The 21,602-nt window shown below is 41.1% G+C and overlaps 1 protein-coding gene across 13 annotated transcripts in view; it reads right to left on the reverse strand.

The window, feature by feature from the left end:
* Nucleotides 1-21,602, reverse strand: part of cntln (centlein, centrosomal protein) — a 377,543-nt gene that overhangs the window by 20,620 nt on the left and 335,321 nt on the right. For all 13 annotated transcript variants that reach the window (XR_009129018.1, XR_009129017.1, XR_009129019.1 and 10 more), the window contains 6 exons: nucleotides 18,582-18,679; nucleotides 12,892-13,018; nucleotides 11,170-11,307; nucleotides 9,746-9,931; nucleotides 4,499-4,675; nucleotides 508-570 (listed from right to left, as the gene is read on the reverse strand). Coding sequence is in view for 10 of the 13 variants with exons in the window: in XM_058066867.1 (XP_057922850.1) it covers nucleotides 508-570; nucleotides 4,499-4,675; nucleotides 9,746-9,931; nucleotides 11,170-11,307; nucleotides 12,892-13,018; nucleotides 18,582-18,679 (789 nt within the window). In the remaining 3 variants the exon portion in view is untranslated. The remainder of the gene's footprint in view (nucleotides 1-507; nucleotides 571-4,498; nucleotides 4,676-9,745; nucleotides 9,932-11,169; nucleotides 11,308-12,891; nucleotides 13,019-18,581; nucleotides 18,680-21,602) is intronic.

Below are 21,602 nucleotides of genomic sequence, written 5' to 3' on the forward strand. Positions count from 1 at the left end.
ATACCCGCGACTCCAGTGAGGATAAGCGGTACAGAAAATGGATGGATGGATAAAATCCTGTTATTGGCAGTCAAGTCTGGTGCATGTTACTGGTGACACCTAGTGGCCAGTGTAGACTATTTGTGTAGTAGTAGACATTTTTATGCTCGGAAATGCTTAATTTAGGGCACGAATGTGTAACATTACTCTCCCTGCGGATTCCGAGGTGTTCCCTGGCCAGTTGAGAGAGACAGTCTCCAACGTGACTGGTCAGACGTGGCCTGTGAACACCTTTGCCTTTTCTCTAAGTGAGAGCCCAGCCACACTTTGGAGAAAACTCATTTTGGCTGCTTGAACCTGCGATCTTGACCTTTCGGTGACTACCCAAAGCTCATGACCACAGGTGAGGGTCGGAATGTCGATTGATCGCCAAATTGAGAATTGAATCTAACAAGTCAACATGTCGCATTACAGTGTTGCCTATCTTATATGATCATCGATGCAGAGATAAATGGCACTGTGACTTACCTTTTGCTGGAGGATGTGGTTTAGATGATCCAGCCAATCCTGATCTGAAAGAGTCTCTGTCCCCTGTGAAGATGGAGATGATAATTAGTGACACAAATAGCAAGAGTACATTCCACTCAAGTCAGACGAAAAAGGTTCCTTGATTTCTCCAGAGAGAATGAGCCACTATATTCAAACACTTAGCAGGCTGGACCTTGAGGACTCTCTCTGGAGAAACGCCAGTAAAAAGTTTACATGCTTGGTATAATGACTTAACAGAGTGGCGGCCTTGTAATGAACACGATGAACTGTGTGGCCGTGTGGACCACTTGGCTTCGGACAAGGTCGACTGTATATTCACACTGTGACACGGTCAAGCGTAAGAGAAAGTGTCTGACTGTATTTGTGTATGTGTGTGTGTGTTTGTGATTCAAAGGAAAATTCCAGGTGGGCAAAAGAGTCACAAATCCAGTAAAACTGTCACTGACGTGTGCATTCAAACTTTATGTGTACTTTCATTTCATAGTCTGCTTCAGGCGTTGACTGCACTGGTGACTTACAAAACAAAGAATGCAGACAAATTGCATAATTTATATTATCTGTCACATACTCATTGAGTTGTAATGCTCTGATTTGAATTTAGAATTAATCTTTCCCTCCGAAATAATGTCAATGGAATTAATCTCTCTCTTTTATTGAACTTATTGAACTTCTAGGCTATGCTTTATGTAACATTATGGACTGTCATACCGATACTTTCCATATTTGAGGAACAAATAAATAATAAATACTGTGCTTAAGAGTTTAGTCGCTTCGATAAAGACTAAACCAGTGCAGTGAACTTTTCATTCTTGTACTTGTAATATTGTCGATTCAAGTTCCATTGTGGGCTGCACGGTGGACGAGTGGTTAGCGCGCAGACCTCACAGCTGGAGTGGAGCTGTGTGGAGTTTGTATTTTCTCCCCGTGCATGCGTGGGTTTTCTCCGGGTACTCCGTGGGTTTCCGCCCACATTCCAAAAACATGCTAGGTTAATTGGCGACTCCAAATTGTCCATAGGTATGAATGTGAGTGTGAATGGTTGTTTGTCTATATGAGCTCTGTGATTGGCTGGCCACCAGTCCAGGGTGTACCCCGCCTCTCGCCCGAAGACAGCTGGGACAGGCTCCAGCACCCCTGTGACCCTCGTGAGGATAAGCAGTAGAAAATGAATGAATATTACACATATTATATATACATACGTACACATAGACACATTATTTAGTTAGTTTACAGTTTACATTATGTTGTGCATGTAAAACCTTAATTATTGTCTATAAACTTGGACATATACAGTACAAATATACCGTAAAGTCATTAAATAAACAGTGGAAACAGTGTTGAATACTTTTTTGTCGCTGTTGTGTATAAAACACTAGTGCCGTCTCTCAACGCTGACTGTGACTTAAACTACGGATTTTTGTGTGACTTATTTTCAAACAAGTGTGCAGTGTAGGAGACAACACTGTGTATTCTCTTCCCACATATCAGCATATGTTTACCCCTTAGTCTTTTATCAGCTTCCTGGACTCGTACAGGTGTGAGCCTTTGTGATATTTCAGCGTAAGCCTAATTAGCAGCTCGGCGCTTACAGTAACTGAGAAGACAGGAGAGCAAGCGAGCGGTTGAGAGAGTCTGGTCTTCAAACATATACAATGTCAAGAGGTGATCAGGATACAAGAACAATCCACTCCATCCTCCACTCATCCACAGGGCCTGGAGCTGTTTGGCCCCTTTCTGAACCTTTGCTGCATGCTATGGAATGGACACATGCATATAAGCAGCATGTGTGGGTGAATACATGTGTTCGATATAGGTGCATCTCATTGATGTTATATGTTTAATACTATTAGGTTGCAGCTTAGATTGATATTTTAAAGCTTTGAAGAACCAATTAATATCACTCAAACTTATGTGAGTAAATGAACTGGAGGAAATGATGACGTTTCTTCGAATATCTCCACCAACTCAGTCAAAACTGAATAGTTCCGAATAATTCCACAATCAGCCACTTAATATGTACTGTGTGGGAACTTGATACGCCTCTGTACCATACAAAAATACATGTACTGTTACACCTGTATGTAAAGCATGTTACATACAGACACCACGATACGAGAAAACTTGGGCCACAGTGCGTTCAGTTGTGATGAGTAGAGAACATTTTGTTCCAGTACAGGTGAAGTGGAGCTGCGAAAGGGGATCAAATTGGTTTCAAACGCGAGTAAGCGCAGAGCGACCTACTCTCCTCTCCTGAGAGATGGGGAGGAAGAGGAGGAGGAAGATATCTCCAGAGACCTGAGGTTGATTGCAACATGGATTTGCTAATTGACGACGCCGTTGGGCTCACGATGTATGGCTCAGTTAGAATACTTAGTTAGAATCGGAGAGAATGGTACTTGTTTTGTGCAATGTACTCAGTTGTACGATGCAGAGTTTGTCCGAAATATTGCGCAACACGATTACTTTAAGGGACACAATCATTTTGAACCATGGGATCCTGGGAGACCTGAGTCAGTTACTTTTCTTTTCCTTGCAGAAGATATGATGTCAAACATCAATACTTGTCCAGTAACTTATTGTCATTGACAAGTACTATTTACTATCCTATCCTTATTTCTAAAATCACAAACACTTAAACTTACAACTTACTGATATAGCTCATCTTCAAACAGCTAAAATAATGCATAAGGCTAAAAATAACCAATTACCTAAAAATGTCATTCAATACTTCTCTACAAGAGAGGAGAAATATGATCTCAGGGAAGAACGACATTTGAAACACTTATATGCTAGGACTACGTTAAAAAGCCATAGCATTTCAGGATGTGGAATCAAACTATGGAATGGATTGAGTAAGGACCTCAAACAATGCACAACGATGAGCCAATTCAAGAAACAATACAAGCAGTTGATGTTTGCTAAATACAAGGATGAAGAGTCTTGAACCAGTCATGATGTGCTATATATATCACTATATTGACACTTACTATGGTACCCATTATGTCATTGGATGGTCATATCACCTCGTACTACGAGGTGCACAATAAAAAAAAAATAACAACAAAAAAAACAAACTGTATTATGGAAAGCAGGAAGTGAACAAATGTAACAGTTCCTGATTGTAAAAGTACCAGATGGAGGGGTAGGATTTAATAAGCTTTGCTTCTTCCTACTCCTTTTGGACATGTGGAACTGTGAACTGATTATGTGATGCATTCAATTGTAATCTGATGCATGTTCAAATGAAATTAAACCATTACCATTACATTCCCCATTATGACAACCTTTATACCGTCTTTTCTGCTGTTCACTCCAGCTATTCAGCCTCTCCTCTTTCTTATCTCTGCAGGGATATCCGATCATGAAGCGTAGCAGAAGGGTTTATGAACTGATTATGGGATGTACTAATTTGTAATCTGCTGCATGTTCAAATGAAATAAAACCATTACCATTACCAATATCTGGCATTGCTGGGTTCTGTGAAAAAGGGCAAAGACAAGACTCTTCCGCTGTATGAAGTAGACCAGTAATGAAGATGCTTTTGATGTAGTGCATTAAGACTGCCTTTAAAAGCGGCGCAAACATGGACTACAACATTCTAATTAATATGATTCGTCTTCATAAAAGTTTGCCTTGCCCACGTCTGTTCATCCATCAATAAGCCGAGGTCGACCCGAAGCAAAGAGCTGCAGCGAGGCTAAACAACAAGAGATGAACTCACAACTTATTTTTCCACACCAACGCCAAATCGACAGCTCGGACTCCCGACGGATAGTCTGAGGTTACTGTACACCGTTGAGTCTGAGCTGACAAAAGAAGTTGTTGCCCAAAAGCAACACGTCGATGTTTCAATCCGACGGAAACTTTTAGTATGTTTATGGCACAATACGTTATAGGTAGGCGCTGCACCGTGGGCATCATTTAGAGGTGATCTCGACCCTGCAGTTAGCGTTAAAGGGCTGGTACATACCTGGTCTGAGTCCATTATGTCTGCCAGATCGTTCTCCGACATATTGAGGATGGAGGCAGCAATGGACTTGGCTTTGATCATGGACTTGGCTGAGGCGCCGGCCTGCCTCAACCTCCTCCTCTTCATCAGCTGCTGCTTGACCTCGCGCACCTCTAAAAGTATCTCACTCGCCAGGGCCTGGAGGAGAGATAGAAGAACATGACGAAATGGATACGGAGAAGTGCGAGAAATGGCGGATGAATAAATGAAATTGATCAAGCATGCGGCAGCGAGGACTAGTGCATTATGGAGGAATATTGAGTTTGACACACTCAGATTCTCTCCGGTTTTGCCTTCAAGGGAGAGCGGTCCTGAGGGTTTGTTGCCCCGTCGATTGAAAGCTGCGGGAACGCGGCTTTGATATCAAATGCACCTCCAGTTTTTGCTAAAATCTCCACAGACGGAGAATCATTCATCAGAGGCAGAGAGGCGCGTGAAAATGCAGCCATTCATTTATTTATTTGCTTTCTGAAGGTCTCGCCGCACAACAGGGCAGCATAACACTGTTAATAATTAAGCTACGAGGGGGCCGCTGCAAAATGGTGCCCGAGTGGACGGCAAAGCGAGGCGAACAACGGAGGGCCTGGGATGGCACGGCGGCCGCGGCGCTAAATGGGAAGTTTGCTCTAAATACAGAGAGACAATTAAATGTTAAAACTGCCACTGTACACGAGCAAGTCAATAAAGCAAACTCCCCTTTGCTTCATTTCCAGCTTATTGATCGAGGCAATAATCTTCCGTATCATTCCCTTGTAAGCCCCGCTGAAAAGCTGACCTTGGAATAGATGGTCAGACGAGGGAAGCTGGGGGACGGCGTAGCTCTCAGCGCAACGCAAACAAATAAACAAAAAAGAAAAGCGTACAACTTGCTTTCGGATAGAACATAATGTAACCGAGTCAGGGAGAGATGAGGGAAAACACGAGCGCAAAAACTGATGAAGATTTTTGAAGCGTGGCAAACATCTCTCATGCTCCAGGAGTTGCACACTGGCGGAGTTAATAAAGCCTGCAGTGAGAGACCTCTGTGAAGTTATGTTTTGTCTTTTTTTTGCAGAACTAAACACGCCGCAACAACCAAAACCTCAAATTACATTCACCAAAAAAAAATTTAAGCTCACCACCATCGGCTAGCAGAGCTCACCAACACTGAACAAATAAATGCCTATTTGTCACAGTTTTTTTTTTTTTACCAAGTTTAACTTTTTAAAATTTTGTGTGGTTTGAATAAAATGATTGGTGTGGTTTTAGCTCATTAGCTACTGGCTGGGGACCCCTGACTTGTATGAACTCAAAGTGTAGGGCCTGCTGGTGATCCTCCAACCTTGCCTGCCCAATGAGGAGCACTCATGTCGGACACACTTTGTCAGAGGTACAAGCCGGACGTGAGGGCGCCGCGTTTACAAACTGCAAACAATCGTGGTACACACAACATCGGTAGAAGAAATGTGGTCATTACACGTTTTTCTGTGGGACTACCGAGCTCCCGACAGTGGTTCTCTCACATGAATGCACCTTCCCCAGCGAGAGTGTGCTGCTTGCCCCAATAACTTCAATAACTCAATAACCAATAATCTTGCTCCAATAACTTCTGCCTGAGGTTGGGGGAGGGTGGAGAGGACAGCCACACCCATATGGAAGCCGGCTCCTCTGTGACATCACAAAGTCACAGTTTTGCAACGCCCTCTGAAACAGAGTGTTTTGAACCTTCCCAAAATCCTTTCAGGGCTCACTTCCTAATGCGTAAACCTCATCATCTGAAACTTTAGCATGGTTTTACACGGGAATACAACATTGTAACTACATTTATAGGTCAGAAAAGTGAAAATAGCATAATAAGTCCTCTTTTAATGCTCCAAATCTTGTAGATGTTTTCTAATTCATAATTATAGTGGTGAAAATCGTTAAAAGGCATGCTGCATTCAGTCGACTTGCCTTTAGAATCTTCTCTCCATGTACGCTACACCTCCATCATGGGTCGTCAAAGGGTGACGACAAATTTTATGGTAGTTTAGATTTATTGACTTCATTTCTTTGTACTTGTATTCAGCAAGCTTCGCTCTCTACTAGCCTAATAGTTAAACATCCGTCACATTTTAGCTTTATTATATAGTAGTTAACTTTGTTGACAATTGGGAACGTTAAAAAGGACAATTCATAAAGTTTTTCCCCATATTTCTAAGTTATTTAAGTTTCATTTATTAATTTATTTTCTATGCCGCTTATCCTCACTCGGGTCATAGGTATGCTGGAGCCTATTCCAGCTGACTATGAGTGAGAGGCACATAATAAAAATAACCATTCACACTCACATTCATAGCTATGGGCAATTAATAGTCTCCAATTATCAACAACTCAAAGAGAGATGCCAAAACTGAGCTAGGAACCAGGATCTTCTTTATATTAGCTTTTTATACGGTGGTTATCTTGTTAAGAAGTGCAATGCATGAATTTGAATGGGTTCAGTCAACCAGCGGTCAAGAAATTTTCTGGAACGGACTACTGTGTTCAACCTCAGCGGCACCACTGTAAGATGAATATTATTAAATCATAACTATTGTCTATTATATCTGATGAATGGAGCTGGTTTTGTTAAAAAAAAAAGTGCCGATCCTTAAGGAATACATAGCACATTACACATCTCAGTCTTTCATTTACGGCCTTAATAGATATTCACTGTCACTAGTGGAGGGTTACATTTAATTGACCTAAACCCTGCATGTGAAATAATCGGGAATGAGATTAAGAAGGGAATTCATCACCCCATTCAGAGGCGCGGGCGTAACAACAGAACACACACATGCATGCACACACACTAACACACAGAGTAGGTGCCGTGTGTGTGTGTGTGTGTGTGTTTGTTGAGTGCTCTTAGCCGGAGCTAGCAGCACAATCACTATAGCCAGAGGGCCAATTTAGACGAGGCAAGGATTAAGGCATAGCGATGGGGATCAAATGAGGAGCTAAAAAGACATCTTCAATAATAACTAGCTCCGTCTGAACCTTTTCACACTAACGCACAAAAGCACAAAGGGCCTTTAAAAAACACAAGAAGCACCAAGGAGGAGAAAATGATCTACGTTCATTAGACACGCAACAAAATGCATTGTAGGGTAAGGGTATTTAAGGTTATCATGGTTAAATAACATTAAAAATAATAGTAAACAGTCAAAAGCCAAGTTGCCTTCCTTTCAAACAAGAATAATAAACTTAAGTATGTGTGCCACCGGATTTCAAGGCCGCTTTTTTGCCGTGCCTGAGGCAGGTGGGGCTGCTGCCACACAATACAGGAAAAAAAAAAATCTCTGCATACACATTCAGACACAAGCGTAACAAAAAAATAAGCTCATAAAGACACTGAGACACATCTATGCACACACACACACATAGCCCTCCAGTCCTGATCAATACATGACAAGAGTAAATCTCCTCCGGACGTAAGGCAGCCCAATCAAAGGGCTGGCTGTTCTTATAGGGGATCACAGCAGCCAGGGGCAGGCACACAATGATGTGAATCCTCAACAATATCACAATGGCCCCCACCCCGCCTGAGGTTATGGGAAACGGAGGTGAAATGCAATGTGAGCACCTTCCGCTGTATTTCAATATTTCTGTAAATAAAAATAATCTATCTTCTCTTTATACATGTACAATAGATCCCATGTGTGTGTCCTTGGCATATGGATGTCTTGTGTATACCTGAGTAACAAACAATCAGAAGGCAGCAGTTCACTCCATCCCACTTCTGACACCATTCGACATTCTGACACCATAGCAAAACTGCAATGATGCCCCCCCATCAGACTACTGCCGACTTGATGAGAGGATTCCTTGTGTAAAGGTTCCTCACCCAGTTCTCATCAATCGCAGTTGGATGTCTGTGAATAGCCTTCAAAGTTAACATCCCACTTCTGACACCCTTTTGTCACTAGATCCAGATTGTGAACCCACCGCTTTCTGGAAACATGCATCACTCAGGAGATAAACCTATTCCACAGAGGTCTTGCCAAGTGGGCAGACCGCAGATTGCCTTGCAGTTAATTAGTTAATAATCACATACTACAGTATTAATTGGCCCTGTACCCTAGAAACCGCCCATGAATGATACGGGAAAAGGCCGAAATGATACTGTGTCAAAGCCCAGGGCAGTGATACTGATAAAATATAGAGTTTAACCATGTCCAGTATCAGCCCCCGTAGCTGTCCACTCAGAGCGCGCTGCTCTGGTATCGTGCCCGTGAAACAACCAATCAGAGAACAGCACACGAGTGCTTAGTGCCTAGTGCTTCTCCAGTCACCAAAAAACCCAAACTTTAATTGTCAGACATTGATAAGATAAGACTGTTGATAAAATATTATTGTTGAAATATTTTTGCAATTATTGTGTTTACATTGTTTAGATATAATACATGTAATAAACTGAAAAATTTCTGGAAACAAAATGGTCTTTTGATTAAATAGTACGTGATAATAAGCTCATGATTAAATAGTATGTGATAATAAGTTCATCACATGGTTTGTCTGGTATCATGCCCCCGAAGGTCACCATGTGACCTATAATAACCTATAATAACCTATAATTACAAGCGATAGGTCTATGTCCCTTCACTGGTCCTCGGTTTCCAATGGCCTCACCCATCTCTGGGGTTAATGGAACAGTGATCTCGCCACTTCTGACACTATTTATCATAAAACTCTTTGAAGGAGTGCTTTCAACTCCGATCTGATCCCAGGTTTGTTGGAAAGTTGCAGTTGGAAAAAGCAGCGAGGCGATTAAAAGCCCTTATCCACCCAAAATCTGATGAACGCTGGCAAAGCTCCACCAAACCATGTGCATGATTTATGTATGTGCAGAAATAGGCACCGCTATCTCTGCCTAGCTTCTTCTTTCTTTGACAGACAGCTGTCAGCACAGCGGAGTTGCGGGGGGACACACTTTATCAGTCTGTGCCAGATAAACAAACACACCTCCAAATGATGGATTACAGCTCCACAAAAACAACCATGCCAGTTCCCCTAATCTCTCATTTATCTACTTGTGATGGCCTTTATCTCCTCACGCATTAGGAAAAAGTACGCATAATGACATCAATCTTCTATTTCTTGTCCGGGGGAAAGATTTTTCAGCCCTTGACAGTGATTTAAGACGGGCGAGATGATTCAACGCTGCACCCCCTTGGCCTTTGATCAAGCGGCCCTTTAGCGGAGCACCTTGATGAAAGAGTGAAGCTGCTCCAGCTGGGAGGAGGCCTGGCCAAGTTGCCTCTGAAGCCCGTCCAAAGCTTGGGAGCTCTGCTGGGTCATTCTCTCCATTTGCGTAGTGGCGTCGTGTTCCAGACTAGCCAAGGCCTGCTCGCTGGCTCCCACACGAGTCTGGAGGGCATGAATGCGCTGCTCCTGCAAAACAAATACATCAGGAAGGACAGGTCAGCTATTTACAAAAAAAGAACATGGAAAATCTCTATTTTGTCTGTGCAACATTAGTCCAAATTGTAAATATAGAACCAAAACATATATGTACGTATATAAAAAACAAAATGTGTGTTAGAATGGCAAGGAATGTATTGAATTTTATAGGAGTGGCTATTTACTAATACCCTACTACTGAGAGTACCAGGTATTTATTTGAATCATTTTTATTCATTCATTTTCTACCGCTTTTCCTCACGAGGGTCATGGGGGTTGCTGGAGCCCATCCCAGCTGTCTTCGGGCGAGAGGCGGGGTACACCCTGGACTGGTCGCCAGTCAATCACAGGGCACATATAGACAAACAACCATTCCCACCTATGGACATACCTATTCATACCTATGGACAATTTGGAGTCGCCAATTAACCTAGCATGTTCTTGGAATGTGGGAGGAAACCGGAGTACCCGGAGAAAACCCACAGAACTCCAGAGATGGCCAAGGGGGGAATTGAACCCTGGTCTCCTAGCTGTGAGGTCTGCGCACTAACCACTCGGCTGCCGTGCTGCCCTGAATGAGAAGAAAAGGGCTTAAGAACATGTGCTCTGTATTGTGGTGTCCCATGAAGTTACATATATGCATGAAAGAAAATGCTGAGTGGTTAGCGTGCAGACCTTACAGGTAGGAGACCAGGGTTCGATTCCACCCTCGGTCATCTCTGTGTAGAGTTTGCATGTTCTCCCCGTGCATGCGTGGGTTTTCTCCGGGTACTCCGGTTTCCTCCCACATTCCAAAAACATGCTAGGTTAATTGGCGACTCCAAATTGTCCATAGGTATGAATGTGAGTGTGAATGGTTGTTTGTCTATATGTGCCCTGTGATTGGCTGGCGACCAGTCCAGGGTGTACCCCGCCTCTCGCCCGAAGACAGCTGGGATAGGCTCCAGCACCCCCCGCGACCCTTGTGAGGAAAAAGCTGTAGAAAATGAATGAATGAATGAAAATGCTGATATATAATTTGGTATGTATTTTGTTTGTATTGTTTAAGGTATTCAAAAGTTCAAGGAAGCTGAATTAAACATCTCGGTAACCTACAGCTGTAAAACCATTGTGACGTGTACTGTGTTTGTTTGCTTTCAAGATGGAGGTTTATGCATATTTGCTGTTCCTGTCTGTGTTGAACAAGCTTAAGTTAAATTATTATAGAATATTTAAGCTTTGTACAGAACCTTTTTTTCCAGGTCATCCTTTAGTTTGGTGCAGGAGGCCTCATGCTGGCTTTTCTCTGTGGTGGCCACATTCAGCCTCCTCTTTAGAGACTCAATGAAGGCCTTTCTGTTGGAGGCTTCCTCTGATAACGACTTGACCTGCAAAGAGGAAAAGGATGACACCAATTATTCGAAGCAAAGATTACCAGTGTATGATGGTTACAAGTAAATATGAATGACTGCACACAAACAAGGCCTGGGCTTGCTAGCTTGACATTGACAAATGCCATTACGCACTGCTGTTCACTGTTTACCTTGATCAAATTAGGTGCAAATGACACCACGCCGCTCCACGCATCAGACTGGTCGTTTATAACCCGATATTCTTTTTTTTAATGTGGTGACTCATGCGGCTGCTATTGCATCCTTTGGAACTTGTGTATCAATCAGGTAAATTATGTCATCACTGGCTGCATTTGTCTACAGATGAGATGTGCTGTGTGCTCACGGTGCAACAATTTGCAATGTTTTACAGCCAGGAATACTTTTACCAGGGGGAGGATTGTTTAACCAGCGATTTTGTCATTACGCTTTTAGCGTAGAAGCACTTGCACTAATACGATGATGAGCAGAGACAAAAGTTGGACATTTTGAGGTCAAACAATGATTTATGGAAAAATAAAATTAAAAAACAACTAGACAGTTTTCAGAAATCCGTTATATAGTAGCCTACCTTGCAGTTTACCTTGTAGGGGGAGCAGAATTGATGTGAGATTGGACGTGACATCAGAAGTTCCGAGCTGAGTTTTACGTAACTCTTTATTATTATTATTATTATTAATATTATTAAGATGATGATTATTATTGTCATTTTGTTATTATTATTGTGCCTGCAATAAAAGCAAGCCGTTCAAATCTGGTGCTTTGTGGTGGTCTCACCAAAGAAGTACTGACACCTAGTGACTAATACTAATAAAAGTACAATACATTAACAAGTTGTGGTCTAAATACCGTATTGTACCGTACTTATACTGTATTTGAATTTCAGTGCATTTTGCTCGTATTATGCTTTAAAATTTTTAATTTGTGGAGTATGCATAATTTCCTTAAATATGTATATTTTTTCCACTAATGATAGGCCGTAATCGTAGGTATCTTCAGAGTGTGATTACTTTTACTGTATTGTAGTTTTATTATACAGTGTTCAACTTATTTTTACACCTGTAGTGTTGATAAAGGTTTTGCCTGGAAAGGTCATGCATGGACTTGTCATCTCTAAAAGTTGATTAGTTTTACTTTATTGTAGTTTTATTGCACTGTGATACACTTCTTTAAATTGTGATTAGAGTTACTTTATTTTCGTTTATTGTACAATGGTTAACTTACCTGTAATGTAGACTTACCTGTAGAGTTAAAGGTTTTTTCATGGTGACAGTTTAAGCCTGGAATTGTCACCTTTAAAGGGTGATTGGTTATGGTTTATTTTGGTTTTATTGTACAGTGGGTGTTGTATCGTTATTCTTTCCTGTACAGTTAAACGTTTTTGGATGGCCACGATTTGATCCTGCAACAGGTATCCTCAACTTGTACATTTGCAAACTGTGATGAGTTTTACTAGCGGTTAAACTATCTTTACACTTTTTGAAATCAGAACAGCTTAGAAGTCAACCATCATCACTGAATGTTTTTTTCACCATAAATCATTGATCAGCATTCATTACTGTGATGGTGATCTTAAGGCACCTTCTTCTCCAGCTCCTCCACCTGGCTGCGGGCACTCTTCTCCATCTCTTGCAGGAACTTCAGCCTGGTCTTCAGGTCGTCCACCAGCTGCCTTTTCATTCCTGCGTCTCGCTCGGCGTGGCTTGCTCTGCACAAATAGGAAAATTCGGTGTGAATGACTGTAGACAAGCAGTCGTTTAGAGCAGAGGATTAAATGCACACAGAACGCTGGCAGGCAGTATGTCCCCATGCAGTGCAGCAAGCAGGCATGACAGCTCATTATGACAACTAAATACACCAGTAGGCTGCTTGGAGATGGTAGAGGTGCTGAATTAAAGATGCATCCCAACAGGCGCATACTAAATTGAGCGCTGTCGACGAATAGTGTGACTGGGCGCCCCACTACGCCTTGTCGACAAACAGTATTTTGAATCAGCAGTGACACTGCTAAGCAGATTGTAATCAATGAATGTAAATGTTTAAATTAGGTTCAGGATTGCAGCAGTCACATACAAGAACACATCACCAGGGCGTCTGAGTATGGATGACAGGAATGTTTGTGTGCCGACAATAATTCCCTTGGGAGGCACGTGGGCTGCTCTGCACCAGATGTTTGGATTCTAACTAAATGCATCCTAAGTCACTTCTCATTTCTATTACCAGGCATACATGACATGTTTGATTTTTTAACCATTCTAAAGAGCTACTGTAGAATATTTCAACTATGCTGTGACACGTGATCATATCAACAAAAACAAACAGATTAAAACGCTTTTCATTCCCGATCAATTTAAGAGCAAAATCTTAAGACCAGTTGAAAAATAGCCACATTTTTTGCACATTTGGATCTTAATGAGGTTTTAAGTCGAGCTACAATATGAAAAAGCAGGGAGGTGGAGTGTGACAAAAAGCACTCTGAAAACAACATTTAATCTTATTATTAATTTCATTTGAACATGCATCAGAAAACAATTGAGTGCATCCCATAATCAGTTCACAGTTCCACATGTCCAAAAGGAGTAGGAAGAAGCAAAGCTTATTAAATCCTACCCCTCCATCTGGTACTTTTAAAATCAGTAACTGTTACATTTGTTCACTTCCTGCTTTCCATAATACAGTTTAAGGTTGTGTGTGTGTGTTTTTTTTATAATGTACCTCGTACCGAAGTACGAGGTGATATGAGCATCCAATGACATAATGGGTACCATAGTAAGTGTCAATATAGTGATATATATAGCACATCATGACTGGTTCAAGACTCTTCATCCTTGTATTTAGCAAACATCAACTGCTTGTATTGTTTCTTGAATTGGCTCATCGTTGTGCATTGTTTGAGGTCCTTACTCAATCCATTCCATAGTTTGATTCCACATACTGAAATGCTATGGCTTTTTAACGTAGTCCTAGCATATAAGTGTTTCAAATGTAGTTCTTCCCTGAGATCATATTTCTCCTCTCTTGTAGAGAAGTATTGGATGACATTTTTAGCTAATTGGTTATTTTTAGCCTTATGCATTATTTTAGCGAAGTAGGCTGTTTATCACCTGATCAAAAGTTTAAGACTATTGCTCAAAAAATGACAAAAAAAAACTCTCAAATCCAAACTAAAAAAGTTCATAGTAGGACTCACTAATGAGTAGCTCCACCGTTCTTGTTAATGACTTCAAAATTTGGTTTAGGCATGCTTGATTCGAGTTTTTCCAGTAGGCTATTGGGAACATTGCCCTCTACAACATCTGCACATAACCGGCCACGTTTGACGACCCCGCACCACCTGAAACTTGTTCCACTGAATGAAAGAGCACCCCGGATCATGATGGACCCCCCTTCACTGTGTCGTGTAGAAAACATCTCAGGTGGATCTCCTTGTCATGCCAGTAACTTTTGAAGCCATCTTATTTTTGTCATATTGTTATTTTGTCATATTATTATTATATTATATATTTCAAAGATCCAACGAATTTCAAGGCCAACCCCATACTGGCCAAGACTGGTGTTTTTAAAGTAAATAGATGATGCAACGCTCGAGCAAACACTTTGGTGTAAGTAAATGTCCCTGTCTCCCTCGGTGAACGACAGCCTAAGGGCAGACTGGCTGAATAAATGTGAGCTTGTCCTATTGGAGTGACATTAAATTAAATAAGAGGAGAGTCTTGCCTGGGGACTTTGGGGTGGTGGGGGGGCGGAAAGAGTGGTGCTGCTCACTGGTGCTACCCCATGGATTTGTCCATTAATGAGAAAACCCATATTGAACCTTTCGGATGACTGTCTGGTGTTGACTTAAAGATGAAGAGCGCCAATAAGGGCCCCCGGCGGCTCCCTCTGCCCCGCCGCTAATGGCAATTAGATGGACAACATTTATTTTAGATGTTCCCTTCGTCTTCTTGTGCAGGCCAAAAAGAATAGAGGATGAAAAAGAATGAGGGATATACGGTGCGGTGCTGGGTCTCTGCGGCGTGTGATCTGTATTTATGAGTGTTAGCAAGAAAAGGCTGGAAACTACACTCTGATCACTCGCCACGTTTGTTCCCTTTGTTCTGCCGCTTGTTGCGGCAATATTGTTCATCAAACATGCGTGCATTGTAATGATAACAGGAGTGTTAAGAATGGAGAGAGAGTGTGTGTGGACACTTGATGTGGCTGATAGACAACAGTTCAAAAGATGAAAGAAGCACCTTCATAAATAAAGCAGCGCCACAGTGCCGGATATTGACTGAGGACATGCCGATGTACTTTGAAATTCTTTTTTTTTTTTTCTTTTTTCCCCTCTTCTTCTTTAAGTCGAAGCAGCCCGGGTCCCTGTGTGCTGAAATGTATATTTCAGAGGTGTCTAGACATGTCTTTCATTCTGAGGGTCCCTCCATGGAGGCAAACGGAGGGGTGGGCTCCAAGAGACGGTAAGCTACAAATGTGTGTGTGTGTGTGTGTGTGAGAGGTGTCGTGGAAACTCAGTGGAAGGGATGTTCGCTCTGTTTGGCTGTGATCCGCCGGTGCTTTGGTCACATCCAAACACACAACGCAGCCCCACTGTGATGGTAAACATGCCCTGGATGCATTATTGAGGACGGCAGGCGCACGACACAGCATGCTTGACAAAGAGGGAAGGAGGAAGGTCTTCAGAAATGAAACAGAAGGACGATACTACTTTATACTTTCAAACACCTCTGAGGTCCGAGATGTTCCGAGTTGGAGCAAAATTTGTTTATTTACATCTTCACATCCCAGCCTATTTTCAAAAATTCCATTTTATCCATCAATTTTCTATGCCATTTATGCTCACGAGGGTCGAGGGTATGCTGGAACCTATCCCAGCTGTCTTCGGGCGAGAGGCCTGGATTAATCATTCACACTCACATTCATACCTATGGACAATTTGGAGTCACCAATTAACCTAGCATGTTTTTGGAAGAGGCTGAAACCAGAGGATATTCACATAAAAAAAACAAAACGTTCAATCAAACACCAAAATAGCTGTCGATTAACTGGATAATTAATCATGGATTAATTGTTGCAGCTCTACAGGATATGTACAGGAACTCCATCGTAAAGTTCATCTTTACAAATGCCACGCACATGCTGGAAAAATATGGCTGGCCGATGAGTTGCGGTGATGACTTACCGCCACAATGGGCGATTCACTGAGGTACGGCATCAACAAAAGCAGAGGCCATTATTTCTACTTTTCTACTCATGGTGTCATAATCAAGGTCATTAAGGCTAACTGAAGTTACTCAAGGTGTGGTGTTTACTTATCTAAGTGTTCGATTATGCTAATTGGAGCATGGCATCAATAAACACCGAGGCAACGGTATAGAATCTCTGTCACGTTGACAAGCATCAAATGATTATGTCCATGTGTATGTTTTGCTTTTACTTTGGCTTTTTTTATAACAAGGATGTGACCGGATTTAAGTGGACTCCCTTTACAGATGTGATTATTTGAGGCGTGGCCACTATTTGACAAAAATGCGGTAGATTATGTTGCAAGATTTGAGCTTAGCAAGTTAAGAGGTGTGTGTTTTTGTGGCTTCATTTGTGACAAGTGAAAGGGACTCCACTGTTAATTTTAGCTTTACAGATGCCATGTCTGTATCTGGCTATTTCCTTTAACGTTTCCGAAAGTTAAGCGGACTCACATGCCCACTTCCACTTTATATGTCATATAATCACTTCATAAATTCTTTTTACAATTTTGGAAAATATGATTTGTTTTCAGTGGGAACAGATTGTGTTTGGCTTTGGAGGTTCTACTTTAAATGCCCGAGACGAGGCTCAGGTTCCTCCCTATGTGAAACTGTTTCCAGCATTACATTACAGCAAGCGTAATGCGGCGGGTGCCACACTGTGTGCACCATCTAACTCATTAGGACTTGCGGCCCACAGGCAAAGAGCGATGCTGTGTGGGTTTTTCATGTCACAGGCCAAAACGGCAGCTCCTGCGGCACACAATCGATCAATAACGCTGCTTTGATCAGCAAGTCCAGATCAGCTACCCACATAAACAACAGCGGTACGACATGACGCACACACACCAACACACAAAAGAGACACCCACACGGCCACACACCATAATTCCTGTCGCTGTTTGTGTTTTTGCTTGCTCATGCATAATTGTGTGAATGCTGAAGACAACTGTTCACACTAAAAATTATATTCATATTCCTGATTGAAAAAGTAAAATGTCAGTGCCATTTCCGAACACATGCAACATGAAAAAAAAAAACTAAAAACAGTGTGGCTCACTTGGTATCCCTGAGCTTGTATTTTTCCATGTGGTAACACAATACACTAATATAATATTTCAATACAATAATATTTCATTCTTTCACTATATTAAATTATATAACAGAATATTTTGGTTGCGTTTTAAATTTAAAAAACAACCAAAACATGATTGAATTACTGTATTTGATCATATATACACACACACACACACATATATACGTATAAAATATACATATATACACATAAAATATACATATATATGGAAAATATATATATGCGTATACATATATATATGTGTATATATGCGTATACACACATATATATATAAACACACACACATATATATATATATATATATATACACACACACACACACATATATATATACACATATATGCGTATATATGTATATACACACACATATATATATGGAAATATGTATATATATATATACAAACGGTGTATGTATGATTGTAAGATTCTTATATATATCGTATATATTTCGTATATATATATACATATATATATACATATACACACACACAAATATATACACATAGACATATATATATGCACACATATATATATACATATATACACACACATATATACACACAGACATATATATATATATATGTATATACACACAGACATATATATATATATATGTATATATATACAAATGGTGTATGATTGTAAGATTCTTCAACTCTTGCATATCTGGGGATTGCTATGACACGCCGTTATAGACTGACGTCAGCTTTACAGATGCCGTCCTTTTCCTGTGGCATTTCTCAGGAGTCACCCAACATTGCAAGTTATAGGAGTGCATGAGCCTGCGAGCTGCCACACGGTGGAATCAAACACTGCGGATTAGAGCAGCAGCTGATAGGGAGGCAGGATGGGGGAGGGTGGGCGAGACAAAGAGAGAGCGAGGGATGCGAGAGGGAGGAGAGAGAGAGAGAGAGACAGAAGAAGTGACTAACTTGTCCTGCAGCTGGCGGAGCTTGTCGTCCTTCTCCTGCAGTTGGCCTCGCAGGGCTTTGTTAGCCGCCACCTGCCTCGTGACCTCCGCACTTGTACTCTGGTGGGGGAGGGAAGGAGGTTGCCGTCAGTGTGTGTGTGTTAATGCGTTTCAGTGCGATATCAGGAAGGGGGGTGCGACACGGCTGATGACAGGTCAGACGCAGCATGCCTCCTCATTATAGTTACAGCGGGAGGGGGGGAAGGTGCTAAAAGAGGTTAAGAGGAAAGTGTATTTTCCAAAGTGGATGCGATAAAGGGCATTGCTTGGAAATGATAATGATTTAGAGACCCACACCTCTCTTGACTCCCCTCATATACGCTTCACGTTATTATAGACACTATTCAAGGCAGTCTCTAAAGAAGCATTTTTTCACATTCTGTTATTCTTACGTCAAATGACTCCGGGTTCACACTGAATCCGTTGCGGCTCCGGACCTGATCCAGTCCGGCTTGCCGCCTCTGGTAGACGCAGCAGCAAACTCCAGCGACAGATTTAGTGTGAGCCCGCGGTCAATCAACTTTTTATGGGCTTTTATACAGGGTGTATAAAAAAAACAACGGAAACTCTCCAAAATTGAATGCATGAGTGGAAAAAAATTAAAACGTTAAAATTTAAGGGCCGCACAGGCCTCACAGCTAGGAGACCCAAGTTCAATCCCACCCTCAGCCATCTCTGTGTGGAGTTTGCATGTTCTCCCCGTGCATGCATGGGTTTTCTCCGGGTACTCCGGTTTCCTCCCACATTCCAAAAACATGCTAGGTTAATTGGCGACTCCAAATTGTCCATAGGTATGAATGTGAGTGTGAATGGTTGTTTGTCTATATGTGCCCTGTGATTGGCTGGCCACCAGTCCAGGGTGTACCCCGCCTCTCGCCTGAAGACAGCTGGAATAGGCTCCAGCACCCCCGCGACCCTCGTGAGTATAAGCGGTAGAAAATGAATGAATGCAAGAAAATTTAAAGAGGGCGACCGAGTGGTTAAGGCGCAGGCCTCACAGCAAGGAGACCCAAGTTCAATCCCACCCTCGGCCATCTCTGTGTAGAGTTTGCATGTTCTCCTCGTTCATGTGTGGGTTTTCTCCGGGTACTCCGGTTTCCTCCCACATTCCAAAAACATGCTAGGTTAATTGGCCACTCCAAATTGTCCATAGGTATGAATGTGAGTGTGAATGGTTGTTTGTCTATATGTGCCCTGTGATTGGCTGGCCACCAGTCCAGCGTGTACCCCGCCTCTCGCCCGAAGACAGCTGGGATAGGCTCCAGCACCCACCGCAACCCTCATGAGGATAAGCAGTACAAAATGAATGCATGAAAATTTAAGGAAGTTTTAAAACCTGATGCAAAATAACAATTTTTGTTCTTCTAAACTGCCATACCCAAATTATTATTGTTATTATTATAAGTTTGGCCTTGTCGGAAATGGTTTAACTTTCTGGCAATGATTTTCTCTGAAAGCTAAATTAACATGTCTATTTATCAACAGTGGATTAGTGAATGACTCAATTTCACATTTGTCTGCTTTGAATAGTGAGGAACACTATCAGGGGCTTCTATCACAGTTCAACAGTGCGGTGGATATTTTGGTGAATTCCCCAATTCTCTCAAAGATGACGGCGTTTGTGTGTGTGTGTTCATTTTGCTTTTAAAAAGGACCTCTTGTCTCTCGTGGGAGGAGCAAGTAGTACAAGCTTTTGATAACATCCCCCACATGGCATCCCCTTCTTTTCTTTTTTTGCTGTCACCTGACATGACTTTCTGTGCCAAGTGTAACGACAGCGGCAATCTGCTCCATGACACTGACGAGCCGGCGAGGGCATGGCTTGCACCTCTCTCTCTAGCTCTCTGTGATGTGGGGCACGTCTCTACTGTTATTCCGCCGCGCTCGTCATTCTGACAGGTGCTCCCTAATAAGATCAAATGGTAAGAAATGCTAATTCGTGTTGAAATCACATGCAATTTCAGGTGATAAGCGTAAATTGAAAAGTAAATTGAAAGGCTGAAGATGTTTTTTTTTAAACACTACCTGATTTAAAAGTAAAACCTTGAAGGAGTTTTGGGGGTTTAGTAAAATCATCAAGGATTAAGGAGTTGTATAACTTTTTGATGTGATAATACTGAATATCTGTGTATTTCATACATTCAATCTTTTCTTAATATATTGTAAATTCCCCATGACAGAAATCTACATGTTTGTGTTTTTTAATGTATTTTAAAACTAAATGAATTATAGAAAAATAACCATAATTACAAATTATTAATGTTAATATTAATGGATTTCCCCTGACGGAAATCTACATGTTTGTGTTTTTTTAATGTATTTTAAAAACAAATGAATTATAGAAAATAACCATAATTTCAAATTATTAATATTAATATTAATGGATTTCACATGACGGAAATCTACATGTTTCTGTTTTTAAATGTATTTTAAAAACAAATAAATTATAGAAAAATAACCATAATTTCAAATTATTAATATTAATATTAATGGATTTCCCATGACGGAAATCTACATGTTTGTGTTTTTTAACATATTTTAAAAACAAATAAATTATAGAAAAATAACCATAATTTCAAATTATTAATATTAATATTAATGGATTTCCCATGACGGAAACCTACATGTTTGTGTTTTTTTATGTATTTTAAAAATAATTAAATTATAGAAAAATAGCCATAACTACAAATTGTTAATGTTAATATTAATGGATTTCCCATGACGGAAATCTACATGTTTGTGTTTTTTAATGTATTTTTAAAAATAAATAAATTCTAGAAAAATAACCTTAATTACAAATTATTAATATAAATAAAATTTCACGGTGGACTAAAGGCAGAATATAACTCGAACTACAATTATAGTATGATTGCATTACCTGCAATGGGCACACAGCCCCACAGCATGATGGAACCACCACCAAATGTTACTGTGGGTAACAAGTGTATTGCTGTGTTCTTCATCTAAACAGGTCTCTCTCATT

This window comes from Doryrhamphus excisus, chromosome 1 (genome assembly GCF_030265055.1).
Source record: "Doryrhamphus excisus isolate RoL2022-K1 chromosome 1, RoL_Dexc_1.0, whole genome shotgun sequence".
Taxonomy (NCBI): domain Eukaryota; kingdom Metazoa; phylum Chordata; class Actinopteri; order Syngnathiformes; family Syngnathidae; genus Doryrhamphus; species Doryrhamphus excisus.